The sequence below is a fragment of the Lucilia cuprina genome, chromosome 4 (assembly GCF_022045245.1).
Source record: "Lucilia cuprina isolate Lc7/37 chromosome 4, ASM2204524v1, whole genome shotgun sequence".
NCBI lineage: Eukaryota > Metazoa > Arthropoda > Insecta > Diptera > Calliphoridae > Lucilia > Lucilia cuprina.
This window is the reverse complement of record NC_060952.1, coordinates 21,820,414-21,839,380: the sequence shown is the minus strand read 5'-3', so window position 1 is coordinate 21,839,380 and position 18,967 is coordinate 21,820,414. Positions and strand designations below refer to the sequence as shown.

General features: G+C 26.2%; 1 protein-coding gene and 1 long non-coding RNA gene across 2 annotated transcripts in view; one reads left to right on the top strand and one right to left on the bottom strand.

The window, feature by feature from the left end:
• The window catches only part of LOC111675808 (homeobox protein 2), a 162,385-nt gene that overhangs the window by 68,523 nt on the left and 74,895 nt on the right, over nucleotides 1-18,967 (bottom strand). The window contains exon 6 of the mRNA XM_046949238.1: nucleotides 3,802-4,875. Coding sequence (XP_046805194.1) covers nucleotides 3,802-4,875 — 1,074 coding nt within the window. The remainder of the gene's footprint in view (nucleotides 1-3,801; nucleotides 4,876-18,967) is intronic.
• Nucleotides 1-18,967, top strand: part of LOC124419494 — a 38,264-nt gene that overhangs the window by 4,799 nt on the left and 14,498 nt on the right. The gene's annotated exons all lie outside the window — the stretch shown is intronic.

The following is an 18,967-nucleotide window of genomic DNA, read 5'->3' as shown; positions in this document are numbered from 1 at the left end:
TTTTTCTTACGTATTTCATTTTTTCTTTTTTCTAAAAATTACTTAAACGTTTGTGATGCCTCCTCTGGTTTGTTGGTGTCTTTCATGCGGTTACGGAAGTTGTGTTATAAAACATCAAAATGGCGTAAACAGCAAAAGTATTTAAGTAAAAAAACAACAAAATTAAAAATAAAGTGCGAAAGAACAAAAAAATACTAAAGAATAGGAAGTCATATAAATCGTTAGACAGACTGCCATTTAAAATGGCCGCGTTTTTTTTACATTTACTCAACAAGAAATATTATATGAAATTGTATTATGCCATATTTTATCATGATTGTTAGTATTTATGTAATCGAGCAAGTATTTCATATTTTCGTGAAATATTTTGTATTTCAGTAGTAGAAAGAAAAAATATGTTGTACAAAATGCTTTTTTGTTAAGGAATATTTAAATATTTAATTAAATACATATAATGGGTTGTATAATAATAGTATAACTTATATATTAGGGTTATAACAAATATTAAAAAGATTTTTTCTTAATGAGCAAAATATAATAAAAATATCAATTAAAAACATTTTAGTTTATATATTTAATGTAAACGTAAATCAAGGTATAAGGCTTATAACCCTACTTTTAGAAAATATTTTTTTATTTCATATGGTCAGACATGCCAGACTATAACATCTTATAAGACGTTATTAATAGGTATGTGATTACAATTGAAAGACAATACCAAGTTTTTGTTGGGCTGTTTGTGGCCATATTCGACCCCTTTTAAAGCGAGAAAACAGTTTTATTTATAAAATTCCTTGTGTGGCCCATAAGTCCTATCTGTCGACTTTAAAAAGAACAACAAACATGTTTGATATAGAATAAAGGCCCAAACACATACATACTTTGCGTCGAACTGCAACTGACAGATCGTGTTTACTGTATGTGTTTAAATAAGAGCGGTCGCAGTCAAAACATTAAACTTATGCACGTTGTACAAAAGTTAAAAAAATCATCTTTGGCGTACGAAACATAAGTTTTGTCCTTTTTAATTTAAATTTAATTTTTAAATTAAATATTTCTTATATTAAATATTGAATTTTTTTATATGACGTTACGTAGCTGTCAGTCGCAGTTCGACGCAAAGAATTGTATATGTTTGGGTGTTAAATGTCCCAGGAAAGACTTTACATACCCTTTAATCAGGCAAGTAATATTGGAGCAATATGGAAGTACTTACTTTTGGGGTGAATAACTGATTATTTTTGTTAGAGAAGAATTAACTAGTTACAAATGTGCTTACCCGACATTCCCGGGCTTTAACCTGGCTCTACAGTTATTTTTTGTATTTATTAGTCTTTCTGCTTACTCAGTGCTCCATTAACATGTTATATTATAATACTTTTTTAAAAAGTTTTCAAATCAAAATGAAGTTTAAGGTAAATTTTTATATATTTTAAGAGCTTATTTTTGGTTGCCCTGAAACATCCTTTTTGTGTCTATAGTCGCCATTAAATAGTTTATAATATTTATTTTGAAATGTAAACCTTTTCAAATTAATCAAAATATTCCTACTCTATCTGAATTGATTCCAAACTAGTGGGGAAAAAACTGTTTTTGTAAATAATACAAAGCGGTTATAGTTTGGTTATAACCCTAATGTATGAACACATAAATATTTATATCAGAAACAGTGGAGTTCATAAAGAAAAATTATATGCTAATTACTTAAATACATCATATTACATAAAAGTAATATATTTTTTGTTATTAAATTAAAATTGCTACTTCTGAACGTGCTTGAGGTTAAAAGACTCTTAATTGTGCATAAATTTGAATTAATGAATAATAAGTGAAGAGTTCCTCGTATAATCGTTATAAGCACTGCTCAGGGTTTCTTTAACAGGAAAACTCAAGTGAATTAGAAATCTACAAATTTGTTAAAAAAATGCCTTATTTTTTATAAAACAATTTAGAAAAGCTTCTTTCATAAGAATAAATTGAAAATTTTATTTTGTATTATTTCCTTAAATATGTAAAAAATTTTAAACTTTCGTAGAATATTTGATAAATTCTAATAACTTTAGATCATTTTTATTTCAGAAGAAGTTTTCTAATTAAGAATTTTTTTTGGATAAATAAAATAAATATATTTTAAATAAATTCTTTCGTAAAATAAAATGTATAAAAAATTCCCCACTTTCTAAAATAAGATACGAGTTTAACAAAAGTAAATAATAGTTCACTTTGGGAATTTCTTAAACTAGGATTTAAAAAATCTAAACACAAAAAACCCTTACCAACTGCATTTTATATTGGAAACCATTAGCAGAAACTTAGCATTGTGTCAATATGTATTTTCTTCATATTATAACCAAATGCAAGTTATTAAAACAGAAAACTTATCCATTCTACCCACATAAAAAACAATAAAAATTATTATTAATACTTTTGCTATTGTTAACTTAACTACATTCGTTTCAAAAAAAAAAGGGATTTTCTGTTAAACAAAAACAGAAAAAAACCAAGCAAATAACAGCATTTAATTTAAGTCACAAGAATTGTTTTTCTTGCAAACGTTTTAAACTACTTAGTAGAACACTTCCGTATTGACAACTTTAAGTAAATCTTTTTACAAACTTTTTTCTATTTGTGAAAAAGAAAAAAAAACACAAATGTTGAAAGCAAGGATGATAATAAAAATATTTCTTTGACTTTAATGGGGGAAGTTGCAGGAATATTGTAAAAATGAAAGAAAAAAAAAACAATAGAAAGTAACAAGTGTTTTTAAGAAGAAAAATATTATTAATATTTAAGTTAATTTTATAATTATCAAACAAATTAAAACAAAAGATTATTCTTGGCTAATAAAATGACAATTAGAAGGGATAATGAAATGTTCTTGTGGAAATTTTTTGCCACTTTTTAATGAGCTTGGGTATTAATAATTACATTGTTGTTTTAATTATAATGAAAAGACTAAGAAAATTTATATTTTAAATTAACGATATTATTAGAAAAGTTTAATAAAGGAATGAGCCACAAAGTATACTATAGAAAATTTGATTATACACCACAGTGCATAATAAGAAACATTTCATCACATCAAAACCTTTTTTATAGTTTACAATATATACCGAACGAGGTTTTGGTAATTTACATACCGTCGAATAGGTTAATTTCTCTAGTTTCTTATAGTATATATTTTATGGGTTTAAGCATAATTTAAAAACAAATAGCAAACATATAAAAAAACTTAATAATTTTCTTAAAAAAAATCAAATTTTGAGCCACTTGAAATTTTATCTATACTACTGTCTAATTTAATCATTTGATCGGAAGACATCGGTTTATAAGATTGTAAAAAAACTCCGAATTCAATAGAATATTTTAGGAGTCTTGCTTAAACTTCCCATTACAGTAAAGAAGGTTTTACTACATACTTTTTCGGAAAAAGTTTTTCCATATGAAAACAGTTTTTAACAACCGTTATTAACTTAATAGTCGTTTTTGCATAACTCTATGTGAAAATTGTAATTTTTTTGCAATAATACCAAACAAAAGCATTTCAGAAATTGCATTCGGTGCGGGAAGTTTCTTCACCAAATTTTCTTAAAAAAAAGGTATTTATGAATCCAAGGTAGTGCTATGGTATTATACACAATAATTCACAATAATTCCCTGAGAGCATATTCTCTTTTGCATGTGTATAGGTGCGGCAACATACTCCTCGGGAACTTATTTTTCAAAAGATCTTATTTTGATCAAAATCTGGTAGCAAAGACATATTAACTAATTACAGCAAAACAAATAATTACAACTCACCTCTTCTGCAGGAACTTTCGTTTAAAATCTCTTAGTACCCCTGTGCCGCCATCATCGTCTACGAAACGAAAACGCTGATGTTGAATCGCATCGTGTTGAGATGGCAACAAATGACGATTTGTAACACCAAAATCCATTTGTACATCAACCACCAACAGAAGGGTGAGTAATATTAATGTGGCGCCCAGACTTATCGCCAGGCGCTCTTTCAATTTCATAGTCCTCAACATGCCCATGATGAAGCCGTCTCTAGTTGTTCTGCTCTCGCTTGCTAAATTTGGAATGTTCGAAGTGTTTGGTGTTTGTAAAGTTTTAGCTAACTTTGCATTTTCGACGTTGAGGGTGTCTTTGTTTTTGTGATTATTGAATTTATTCAAATAGTTATCTAACCACAAAGTTTTTTGGCGGGTTGCTAGTTTTTTTACCGTTGTTTCTGGTAACTCCGATTTAACGTCGTCGTCGAAATCTCTTGATTTGGATTTGCGTATGATGCGTTTGCGAACAACTACACGTTTTACTTTCGTTGTTTTTGGTACAGGCGTTAGATCGGTTTCATTAACAACGTTTTCAACGTCTTGTGGCTGTAGGAACTCTGTTTGATGTTGATATTCTATACAATTTCTATTACTGGAGGGATTATTTGATAATTTTTCTTCTATCACTTTATGTTCAGCTATACTCTCATCAATATTTGCAGTACAATAATTAATAAGATTTTTGTTGTAGCAGTTGTTGTTTTGAAGTATTTGTTCAGCTGATAAATTGCGCTCTAATAATGACCCTGACTGTTCGAATTGCTGATTACGTTGCTGTGTTGAGTCTTCGTTCGAATCACTTTTATTACTGCCATAAACTGATGACGAAAAATTATTGTATGATAAGCTTTCATCAAGCTCTGGGTATTGCTGTAGTTGTTGAGATTCTTGCTCGAATTGCTGAAACTGCTGCTGTTTGTGTCGGAATTTTTCTAAACGTTCAGCTAATGTTGGTGATTGTGTTTTGAATGCATTCGTATTTTTATTAGCAAATTGATTATGGGCATTATAATTTGTTATCTCAGTTTTATAGCTAATGCTGCAAAAAAAAGAATAAATTCAAAGAAGAGAATAAAAAAATATTTATGAGAAATTTATTGATGAAAAGTTATAATAGAAAATATTTTTATTATAATATACAAAAAATTCCCTTTTATTTATTTATTGAATTAAATCCAAAACAAATACTAAATTATTTATAAAAGAAAAGCTTTCATAAAATATTAAAGCTAATATTTTATAAAAAAACAACAAAAGATTATTAAAAAATTTTTTAAACATTCATATGTACATTTGTATATGGGCAATTTCGTGTCAAGTGACCATACTTAAAACATTTGCACAAAGTACTATTGGATAGTATGCCAGATGCAAATGTTCAGTTTTATCGGCCAAGAACTGTCGGACTAAAAAGGGATCAATGCTGTCCTACAGGGTTTTATTCAAATGAGTGTAAGTTGACACCTTTTGTTCATATAAAATATTTTGGAGAAGAGTTCAAAAATTTTATATATTTATTCTTTATTTTCTTAAGCCTTCTTTTTTGCCTAGAAGAAAGCTTATACAATTTCCTTTAAGTACTACATAGTCCCGCTAGCTATACCCAGTATACAATTTTTTACATATGTCCGGTGACCCCCTCCCCCCAAACAAAGTAGTTATTTAAACTAATCTTGTAGGATGATATGTCACATTAAATATTGAATATTTCATTACATTTTCGGCCTGGTTGAGCATTTCAATTTTAAAAAATTATTTTCAGAGTATATATTTTAAAAATTTTGAGCCCCTTTTTTGAGTTTTTATTGCATATTTTTAGCGCTTAAAACACTTTTTTTAGAGCATATTAGCGGTTTCCCTGATGATCCCACTGTTGTAAATTCTTTTCACATTGATCAAAAATTTCCAAACTAATTCGAAAATTTAAGCTTTTTAGTATAATTTTGCGCATTTTAGTTTTTTGTATAGTGTCCTTTAACCTGTAATCGTGTTTGATTAATGGTGTAAAATTGAAATTTTTTTGACAGTTTCTTAGAGTTTTTTTTTTGCTGTATACACAATAGCAAATATTTTCTAACTAGCCCAGTTCGTGTATCTACTACACTATGTATACATTTTGGCATACATGCCTATATTGCTATAGATATGTCAGAGTATAAAAGGAGTGAAATTCCTTAAACTAATAAAGAGATTTCAACTTAATATTAAGTCTTTGTAACGGTTACTTAAAAAAGCAAATTTTTAAAAATTTAGCATTGATATCATACCTTTAGATTCTGTCATTTTCTATACCTATACTAAAAACATTCATACATATTTGTTTATTTGCTTTTTTTGCATGTATGCATTGTGTTAGAATGAGTGTCATATCGTTGTTGGATGTCCTGTAGATTCATGTTTAAAGCTGTGATACATCACATAATGGTTTGTTAGGGACATGTGTCAAAGAGGGACTACTGCTGTTTGTTCTATTTGTTCTTTAGTAGCTAGTTTTTTGTTTTTATTCATACTATCTTGCTCTTTTTCAAAATGTTTTTTATACCCACCAGCAAGAAAAATGGAGGTATATTGCTTTTATCATTACATTTGTAACACACTTAAAAAAGTATTTATTCTGGGCCCTTATTAGATTCGAATGTGATTGTCTGCCATGTCTATTAAAAGCAAGACAGCTTAAAATGTCCACAAATGTTCCTTATAGGTTAAGTTTGTCTGGTATTGCAAATGGACTATAGCAAGAATATATTTTACCAACTTAATTTTATAATAGACCTTTCTTCTTAATTGTATAAAGATCGATCTATTACTTGCTCTACTCCAATTTTTCAAAAAAAAGCATGGATAAATTTTTGTTAAATTTTCGATCGATGATATGATGGTGAGCATATAAGATTCGACACAACCGAATAAAGCTCTCTAACATGTTTTTTATCAGTTGGTTCTGTTTGAAATTCAGAGTCAGATGTTAGGATTTTTATTAGGTGTTGTTTATTTACGAGGTTTATATGTTGACATTTTTGTGCTTCCTAAAGACTTTTTTGTTCCATTTTGTTTTCTGTTTTTTATATTGATTTTAGTTGAATATAAACGATATGGATAAATAAATTTTCGTATTAACAAAGAAAAAATATGTTTGGGTATCATAGAAAAATCAGAAAAGCAATTACTTGTATGTATTAAATATTTGGCAGAGGAAATCAAATTTAAAAATACTGTAAGTAAAAGGAAATGTGAAAAAAATTGCATTAGGTAAATTCTCAAAAACTATATTGAAAATTTCTTTACCAAGTTTAATAGGTTAAATGTAACACTTTATTCTTGTGTGTGTAACTGAAAATAACAACTAAACTGGAAAAACTACAAACTTTTTTTAATATTTATATTTGACCTTAATTAATTCCTTTAGTAAAAACCTCAAAATATCTTTAAACTTAACATTATAATATTGTATTATAAATATAAAAGTACTTAAGATTAACTAAGTTCAAGAGATAATGATGCTATTGTTTTTAATTTATAAACGAAAAGAAAAAGAAAACTAAACAAAAGAAAAGAACATGACATTAATTTATATTCAAACATTTTACGTTTTATTAACTTCTATTCTAATTAAGTTTTCCGACCAACAACATGATGTCTGTTTATAGTAAAAACAACTGAAACTATATTTTACAATGTAAGAAATTTACAACATCATCAAGAGGAGCGTGTGCAAGTGAACAGCAGCAGCAGCAGTAGCAGTAACAAAAAAACAACAGAAATAATAATGACGACAAGCAAAAAGGGACCATTTAACATATGTTCTATTATAAAATACTAACACACATGTATGTATATAAAGGACACTCAACACACACATATGTATATGTTAAAATAACTAATATTCATAGACTTAAACTACCACTGCAACAACCGCAAACTGTTGGTGTCACTGTACAGCTCATTTATAAGATCTTTTATAATACTAGTATATACACACAGTGTATACATATATATAAATATACGTATATTATAATACATATAAACTACACTTTATATCGTTTGAATCAAGTAGTTTCATGAATAGACAATTTTATATTAATTTTTTTCTGTAAAAATAATTTTTTTTTTTCAAAAATTTTATATTAAAAAATAATTTAAAAGGTTTATTAATAAGCTTAAATATGTTGAAAATTTCTTTTAATTAAATGTATTAAAAGTGTTTTACAAATAAAACATTTGTTAACAATAAAAAAAAATTATTAAAAATTTTCTATAAAAAGCAAATTTATCAAAAGTATTTTATTAAAAAAAATAATCTTAATTGTTTTATAGAATGATAATTGATAGACTATCTTTTATACACATAAAAAGAAAATTTATTTAAAATGTTCTATAAATATAACAAAAAGAAAATGCCCAACAAAAAAGCAATTTAAGGAAATTGTTATCTAACAAGAAATTTTTTGTAAAAAAAGGAAATTCATCAATAATATTAAAATAAGGAAAATAGCAAATGTTTCATAAGTGAATATAATCTAAAATTTTTTAAAAAAGAAATGGAAAATTAAAAGAAAAATTATCGAAATTATTTTTACTTTAAATATTCACTAGTTCTGTATTAATTTCATCTACACAATATGGAAAATATTAAATTTAAATGTCGCCATATTCTAAGGTTTCACAGTGTTTTATCCTAAAGTGAACTTTAACTAATATAAACTATAATTATAAACGATTTTGTGCGAGTATGTTCGCACATGAATGGGTATGTGAAAATGTAAATGTCAATAAATTTTACTTAAAGTATTCTTGTTTCACTAAAAATTGTCCTTTTTGTTTATGATATGCGTATGTGTATGTGAGTGTGTGTAAAATATTGTTACGAAAACCAATAACAAGGAAAATGAATCACTTGAACCTTCATCACTATAATTACGTTACAAACACAAACTTTCCCACTTACACACACACATACATTTTTAGGTTACCATAGATTTATCCACAACATAATTTATTTTAGTCCTTTTTATATATATTTAAATAAAAAGGAAAAAGGAAGTGAAACTAAAATAAAAACATTCCTCAGAAAAACAACAAGAAATAAAATATTTTCATATTCATTATAAAGGTTGTTTTATGGCTAATTTCAGTGGAGAGTAAACGAAATTAAAATGTTAGACTTTTATTGCTAAAAATAGACATTTTAAAATGTTTAATTAAATATTAAAATTTTGTGGTTGGTATTTTAATACAAATACAAACATTTATAGATTAAATCGATTTTATAAGTATTAAAGCTTGTGTTAATGCTTTATATTCCTAACATTCTTATAAGTAGCAGTAATATGTGTGTTTATTGTACCAAATATTAATTTAAAAAACAGTTTCAGTTCAAGATCTTTGTCCTCAAACCTACAAGAGAGCTAAGAGATAAGTAAAATATAAATTTCTGACTTAGATGACACAAAATCTACATGAAATCTTTGACATAATCTATGACATTATTTTCTGGTATGTCAATAAAACCTCAAATAAACTGAATTGTATTCATGTACAATTGACACTCAATATAAGATAAATGAAGAAGGGAGTGTACTTATACGTAGCGTACACGTATATGTATATGTATATAAAGCTGCTTAGTCAAGATATTCTTAGTATTTTGTGGTTTTGTTTTATCCACATCTACATAACTCGACATATGTGTTCATACTCATATCTTTAAACGAATATGTTCGTATTGAATCCATTGCATTGGCTACAGGCATCATGTAGTAGATAGACAATTATTGAAAGATATTTCTTCATCAGTTCTACATACTCCATTTATAAATGTATAGTTAAGTGTAAGAAAATTTGAAACAATTGTCAAAGATATTTGTCAAACATTTAAGTTCGATAAAGCTAAATCAGCAAAAATTAACAAGAATTTTGGTATAAGTTTATTTTTATTTTTTAGATGCTGTGTTGTTCGGTGCGTATACGTAATGAAAATTTTATTTTTATTTTATGAGTTAAATACATACATGTCAACATTCCAACGACACACATATGCATACCTTTTCTTTGCACACGTTATTTAAATTATAATGTATTTTTATTACGAATATATCTAGAAACAAAGGAATAAGTATGTATACAGTATCTGAAAAAAGTAATCATGGAAAAAACTAAGAATAAAATAAATTTATGTTACAAATTTTGAAACGACATCATAATATTTTTAAATATATAAAACTTCTCAAGATCATAGAATATATATTGTTCTTGACAAATATACAAACGGACATAACATAATCTACTCCGCTGTCTATATGTTCTGAAAATTATATTGCATCAATTTATGAACAATTTTATACACCGCAAAGATACATTAATACATATGTACATACATACATTAAAGTGTCCCAAGCCTTTTTAAGAATTTCATGAATGAATACCTCTAATCGTTGCGTATTAATTTACTGAACATGGAAAAATAAATCTCAGATCCCTACCAGCGATTGAAAATCTGTATAATTTGTGTAATTTGTGAAAAATAAACGATCTTCGATAATTTAAAAATGGGTTTAAAAATTTCAGAGACATTCTATTTTTCGCTTTGTCATAAATTTTATTTTATACAGAAAAATGTAAAAAAATAATTTGACGTTTGGTTTAGCTCATTTTTAGATTTGAATACATTTATAGTACACTGAAAGTCGTTTTGCGATCAATGTTTTCAATCGCTGATAGGGTACTGACGGCCTTTATTTTTTTTACATTTTTCTCGTATTAAATACATAAATACGCTTCATGAGAGATATTATCCAAAAAAGTGCTCAACGGGACATCCTAACAAATATATGTATGTGCACAAATATCTACACATGTACATATGTATATTATGTTTCGCATACTTTAATTATACTTCAAAATTTTGTCAGATAAATGTATTTGGTTTCAAACATCCTTATTATTACTATTGCTACAGTTTCACTTTATTATAATGTATTTCGTTGTTATTTTTAGCATTATTGTCATTGATGTTTGTGTTGGCATTTGTATTCTCGTATTATTGGTGATATTGTGGCTTTTAACTTGATTCACAATTCCGTTTATATTGTTATTTTTTCACACATACTGTTTGACTATTTTAATCATCGTTTCATGTCTGTGTCACATTATGTGTTGCCTGTATATTATTGCTGCCGTTGCTCTCCTTTTAATGTTAATGATGATGTTGATTTTGAACTTATATGACAATCTTCAATAACGTTAGTTACGCGTCATTAATTTTATTTTATTTTTTTCTATCTTTTACTATTGTGTTTTCGAGAAAGAGAGTGAGTATTGTGAGTGTAAAAGTGTTTGTTTCGTTTTTTTTTTTTTGTTCTTTCAGTCTATTGATGTTTGTATGTATTGGCCAACAATCCCGATTATGGATTGTTATTGATGAAATTACTATTGATGTTGCTGCTTGATTGGGTCATTGTTAGTCATTTGACAGTAACATATCAATATCAAATAAATGTCAATATGACACTTTATACTTGAATTATTTTCTCTATGTCCGTCTGTCTGTGTCTGCTATTTTCATACATAATATTTTTTTGTACTTGTTGGTTGGTGTTTTTATGGCTTTTATTCTTTAAACGTATTAAGTTTGTCATTTGACTTTTGTTGCCAGCTTTTGTTATTGATGTGGTTGTTGTTCTCATTGTTCGAGTATCATTCGCTGGTATCTGTTTACATACAGCTTAAAAAATAGTGTCGATTATAATCATTTAGCAGAACAACATCACATTTTTAACAAAAGTGCTGAATGAATGAACGTATGTGTTAAATTAATTAGCCACTGTTTTTTTGCTATTGTAATTAAATAACAAAATACTTCAATAAAAAGTGTCATTTTTTATTTAAATAAATTAAAATTTTAATTACAGGCGAAATGTTAAAAAACCAAAGCAGAGATTCATTTAAAACGTTCACACAGACTTGAATAAAAATCCATTAATATTAAAATTTATTTTGATTTGGGGACTATTAACTATGTATTGATATATTTGAATTTCTCTCCTCAGGCATATTATTTTATGCAAATTTCATTAATTTTAAAGTTTCTTAATTAATTTTTAAGGCTCATTAAATTACTAAAACAAGTCATCTATCATAGAAAACTCAGAATTTTGAGTTTATTGTATAGTTGATAATGCAGTTGGTCGGCTATAAAGTGCTGACAAATGATAAAAAGGATTAATTTTATAAATTTCCTGCTAGTTGTTAATTTTAAAATCTTTAACGATAAATCATTAAACTTTAAACATATCGTTGTCTACTAAAAGTCTAATCAGCCAAAATAACTTATTTTTCGAAATATGTATATTTTTTAAAAAGGACATTCTAAGTAAATTGGCTGTATATGTATGTTCCTGGAGTATTTTAATCTAATTAATAAAAAAAATACACTTCCTAATTCTCAATATTATAAAAACTTTAAAAAATGTCAGTATATTTTCAAACTTTTCCCTAAAAACCTAACATTCTATTAAAACCCTGTTGGTGTTTTTCTAAACAATTAAGTTCTTAAAATATAATAAAAAGTATATAAATGGAAAAGTTTAATACGCAAGACAGACATAATGTTAACTAGTTTTAAATAAAAATAAAAAGGAATAACACAAATATAAATACAAGCGTCCATGTAAACAAAATAAAATCTTATTGAAGATTACAATATAAAACCACAAACTTCCGGAAAGCCAATTAAAACTTTCTTTGTTTTTGTTGATAACTAAAGTATTAGCAACATAAATACATACATTTAGACATTTACACAGTTATTGAGATACTCACACAGAGACATATATATAATGTAAAACCTCATGTTTATATCATTATTGTGATATTTATACGGCAGTAGAATCAAAAGAGATTTAAAAAAATTATTTCTTTTTAGTTTACGAAATGATTTTGAAAACATCCCACGTTTTTATGATAAATATCATTTGAAGAAGTAGGAGTTCTATATTCGGCTATATTCTAATAAATTTGTTCACGTTTTGGATCACAAAATTATCGGGGGTTTTAGAAAACTGTATTCAACAAACAGACGAATATAGCATATTCTGTAAGGACTCGGAATATATTTACATTTACATACTTTATCGGGACAGAAAATTATATTATAATAAAAGGAATTTACAAACGGAATGGCAAGCTAAAATTTATCCTTTATCACGAAGGTAAAGGAAATAAAAATGATGATATAAATACATGCATAATCTAAAGCTAACAATAAACTAAAATTACTGACCAAAAACACATTGTATTGTAGATACGCATATATATGTACATACATATAAATAGAAAAAACAACAATAGAAATCTGTTAAAAAGGAAGAAAATTAAGTAACAAGTTACTGTTGACATAAAAGTGATTTAAACCCAACAATTTTCGAAACTAAACTTTATAATGTTTGTCTGTGTGCCTTTACTAAATCTATGTAAGGGTAAAGTACAAAAATATACACATAATAAACAACATCAACAGAAATTTATATATAAAATATACATATGTACGCACGAAAGTATGCTATACATATAAGCAACAGAATATATAAAGTTTAAATATACACTCAACACTCATACAGGCTTGTTTATGTTACTATATGAAAAAAGGACATTTTACAACTTTTCCATTAGCTATAACTAAACAGAGTGTGACTATGTCCATGAGGATATAACATTTCCACTTTCCTTTACTGAGTATATGTGTGAAAGCGTAAAAAATATGTGGGAGTTTGAGGGTTTTGTATATCTATGTATATATGACCGTAAGTGAGTGTGTATTAGTTAAAATCATTTACATTAAGCTTAAAAGCTTAGTTTCTAAAGACCAAATAATGAATTTCTGTTAAATTGAACCAAAAGTAGTAAAAGTTTTGTTAAATTTTTCAATAAATGTAATGTCAAATTAGAAAACACATGCACATCTATTAAAATGTTAGAAGAGAAAACGATTAAAAGGGATTATTTTAGACTGAAAATAATTTAATATAACCAGTAATACCGCTAAATTTATCAAAGTCGAATCTTTTGACTTAAATTATTATTATTATTGGCTTCAAATAAAGTAAAAGGTAAAATCTGTGATAATGATTTACATCAAAAATGATTTTCTAGATGAAAACCCAAAACCCCAAGGATGAAGCCTATCGGCCAATTAGGTAAAATCGATCCATTATTTCGCCTAGTCAAAATAATGGAGCTTATAACTATGTTAAATGTTTTCAACAAAAATCAGCAAAAGGGATCAAAATGGCACTGCCGATTTCCTTGATGATAGGTCGTAATTTGAAAATAGCCTCCGTTCCCGACTTTATTATTATCTTATTAATATAAATATTTCGATATTTTTTAAAACATAGCTTTTTAATGAGTTTTTATTGTATTTAGTTTTTCACAAACAACAATATAAATAAATATGAGAACATAAATTAATATGAGCTCTTTGTTCTTTTACAACACTTTTTTCGGTTTTAGTGGTATTCAAGTGCAAAAATATCTTGATATTATTTGATTTCAACAAGTTCTTTTAATTATTATTATTTTATTTTTATACTCACATCTATAATCACTAGATAACATTGAGACTTTAAAACATTACAGTTACTGGGTTTAATATTACAAGGTGTCAAGGTGAAAACGTGTCTAAACCAACTAAGTACTTGGTAAAAATATACTTTTTTATTACTTCTGTTTAACTTGTTCTGCTTACGCTTGCTTTGTTCCCTTAATTAGTATTTAATTGTTTAAATGAACTAATCTAGTCAGTTATAGTTTAAAGTTTCATTTGACTAAGGCGGGTTAATATAGTTAATAAAAATAAATTTATCTACCTATTTTCTTTGAAATCTTTACATGAAATTAATAATTTAAAATAATTAAAACAAATTAATTATTATCCTTGGTATTAATAGAGTTATCCAAACAAAATTTATTTTTTAAACCTTTGATACATTTTGTAATCTATAACAAGTTTTTTTTTTTAAATTTATAATTCAAATATCCTGATATGAAATCCAAAAAAGCTTAAGTTTAAAAAAATCAATATCTTTAATTTTTTATATATTTTATATTTTTTTATATATCACACTGTAAAAAATACAAATACAATTGAAATTCTAAAAGATTTTTTTTTCAAAATTAATTTAAAATTTAAAAATTTAATGTATATACAGTTCCTAATTGTTACACCGTGGAACAGTAATTTTTACACATAAAAAAATCTATGTGTACAGGAAACTGTTATGCTCCTTTAAGAGGACTTTAAATTTTAAACTGCTTAATATTAATTAATATAAATTGAATATAATTGAATTGAACCTCTACTTCAAAATAATATGATTTATTTCAACTCATCAGGTTTAAAAAAGGAAATCTTAAAGAAAATTTTTCACAAAAAATTAGTTAAAAGTTTTTATATCGAAAATGAGACCTTTTTAAATTTAATTTCTTTTTCGTTTTTTACTCTAAGTGAGTCAAGTATATAATATAGATAGAATGTACAGATTCCCATCTTTCATTTGATACCAATTGAAATTGTAAGTCTTTTAAACTTCGAAGTCCTTTTATAAGGACATAAGAGCTGATTATAAAAATCGGAGTAATCGCAAAATTGCTATAAGTGGAATCTATTTTTACATGCATTTCAACTTTTCCATATGTGAAAATTGTTTTCAAAATTGTAACAGGCTGTTATATTTAGCGAAGTCGCTTGTTTGTTAAAATAAATTTTCTGAAGACCCAAGTTATCTTTGGGAACCAAATCTTTAACACTTTAGTGAAGTTTTCTATTTAAAATCGTCAAAATCGATTCATAAATAACGAAAATATTAGTAAAAACGAGACATCCTCCGAAAATTTCATAAAAAACCAAAAACAAGTATAAATGTATACTCGGGCATGTGATACCCTATACCAGTCAGTATGTTTAAAATGTGGATTATTTTTTAAATAATAAATATTTTTACTCTTTATTTTCGAAAAAAATATTTTTTACAAGAGACTCACATGTTGTTTCTAAAATATGTTGTTTCGAAGTAAGTTCTATAAAACTAAGATTTGCCGATTTTTGTTGACATAATAAAGCACTTAACGTAATTATGAGCCCCTAGACGATATAATGGACCGATTTTAACCATCTTTATTGACATTCGTCCTTGGGCCAAAAGCAATATTCTACCAAATTATCTTTAAAAAATTCTGTCAGAAAATGATGTTATGCCCTCTTTTCCTAGCAAATTCAAAAATTTTTTATTTTTTTCCAATTTACCTTGAATTTCACAAACTACTTTTCATTTCAAAAACCACTGTTTGAAAATTCAGTTACAGAATTTGAACCAACTACCAAAGAAGGTTAAATAACAGCTTTTAAAAAAATTCGTTCTATGACTATTATATTTTGGTTTTTATGCACACATGTAAAGTGTATATAAGATACGACATATATTTGATCTATAAATATTTTTTTAATTTAATTCGTTTATACAGTAATTTAATTCGTATGTACATTAGAATGTCCCGAGGATTACTTTTAAGGTAAACCTCACAAACGATGCTTCTAAAGAAAGTCCTTGTAAAAAACATATTTGATCATTAACGCCACAATCAAAGTAAAAACGTATCCAATTTCAATACATTTGACATCTAACATTTACAAATTTACTTACATACGTATGTGCATATTATCAGCAATACTCAAGTAAATTTTTTTATTTCTTAAATTTTTCTTTTTTGCTAAATTTGCTTCTTGTTTACAAGTCATTAAATATAAAAATAGTGATTATTGTTGAAAAATAAAAATTCACTGGATTAAACATACAACAGAAAACATAAATACAATGAGCCACACATTCTTAAGTTCCACTGAAGCAGAACAACATCATTATAAACATTATAGTTATTGTCATACAACAATAACAATACAAATACTAATTTTAACAACAAGAAACAAACAAAAAAGAAAATGTATCATTACAATCTAACAACCACAAGATGCTCTAAAAATATTTATTTACAATCGATACAATGAATTTTTCTTTACAATTGATTCCCAATATGTTGATGTACTTACACATTTTTTTAAAATTTTACTTATTTTCTTTACATTATTGTCTCTCTTATATGATATAATATTTACGATCGTTTGTCGGTTTATTAGAGTTAGAGTCAGTCAATCATTATGTGGATGTATTTGTCCAATAAAAAGTGAAAAAAATAAACTAAATGAAAACAAATGTATTTGTTGCATTTACTATGTTGTTGCAACATTTACCCGTGCAATTGTTAGCTGAACATTTATATTGTTGTTTAGTTTATGTAAGTCAAACATTTTGTTGCAACTTTTATATCATTTGCTAATAATAATTTGTTGTTGCTTTTATTAAGTTAGAGTATGACAATGCCACAATAAATGAAATAAAATTCATATTTTTTTGTGGATTTCTTTCTTTATTCATTCATCTTCATTTGTTATACAACAAAAAAATCAATAAAATGCATTCATGTGCAGTGATTGAATCAAGTTGATTTATTTCTTGGGAAGAAGCTGAAAAAAAACGTACGAGGGAATGTAATAGAAGTTTTTTGTAAATAATACACTCGCACATTCACAAAAATTATTTAAATTACTAATACACTTCACTTGCCGAAAATTTTCTTTGATGCTCATTATATAAACTATGAGGGGATACAAATTCTAAAATAATAAAAAACTAAATGGAGCCACACTATTTATACCCTACACCACTATAGTGGGGAGGGTATTATACGTTTGTGCTGATGTTTGTAACATACAAAAATATTGGTCTAATACCCACCTTAAAATATACCGATCGTTTCAGAATCATTTTTTGAGTCGATTAAGACATGTCCGTCCGTCTGTCCGTCTGTCCGGCTGGCTGGCTGTCCATGTAAACCTTGTGCGCAAGGTACAGGCCGCAATTTGAAAATGGTTGAAATCGGTCCATTATTTCACCTAGCTCCCATACAACCGTAAATCCCGATTTAAACTTTTTATGCCATAATTACGTCAAATTTTCTATTATCACTTGGCACAAATAAGTTTTACATAAGTATAAATGACACTGCAGATTTTCGTAAGGATTGGCCCTTATTTGACCCAAGCCCCCATACAAACCCCCTTCAAAAAATGTCTTAAACGTCTAAAATTAACTTGTAACCATTTGTGTCGTAATTAAACTCAAGAAAACTAACTTTTATTTAAAAATATATCCTTTTCCCAAATTTCCCGAGGATGGGCCCATATTTGATCTATATGAAGCCTCATTTAGAAATTTTAGTTTTTTTTTTTATCAATAAATTGTTTAAATATTTTGGAATAATATTCCAAATAAAAGTTTCTTTATAAAAAGTAAAAATTTTAAAAATATACTCATGTTGTAGGGTATTAAATGGTCGGGCATGCCCGACTATACTTTACTATTTGTTTTTAATATATATATATTATATATATATATATATATATATATATATATATATATATATATATATTATTTATTTTATATTATATATATATATATTATATTATATATATATATATTTATATATATATATTTTATTATATATTATTTATTATATATATATATATTATATATATATATATTATATATATATATATATATATACTCTATAACTGTTTTACATTTTGTATTGTAATCAATTTTCAAATCAAATTTTCTAAGTCGACCTGATATTTGTCGATAATTTGGAATCACAATATACAGGTCACAACTTTCAAAATAATCTGATAAAATTTGACACATATGCTTTTTTTAAACAATGGTCCAATATTTCACCCTAGCAGCATACCAGAACAAAAAAAAATTAAAAAAAATAAAACATATCGAAAATTTGCAAAATTTTTTTATTTATACATACATATGTATGTAATTCTGTCAATAAATTGACACCCATTTGTTGTATTTAAATTTTTTTTACACAGGTCTACAAAAAAATAAATACTTATGTATGTTTATACATACATAAGAGTGTTCATAGAAAGAGTATTTTCATGAATTGCATGTACGAATACGACTCAATCGATGCGTTTTAATGTACTGCACAGGAGAAAAATAATAATAGGA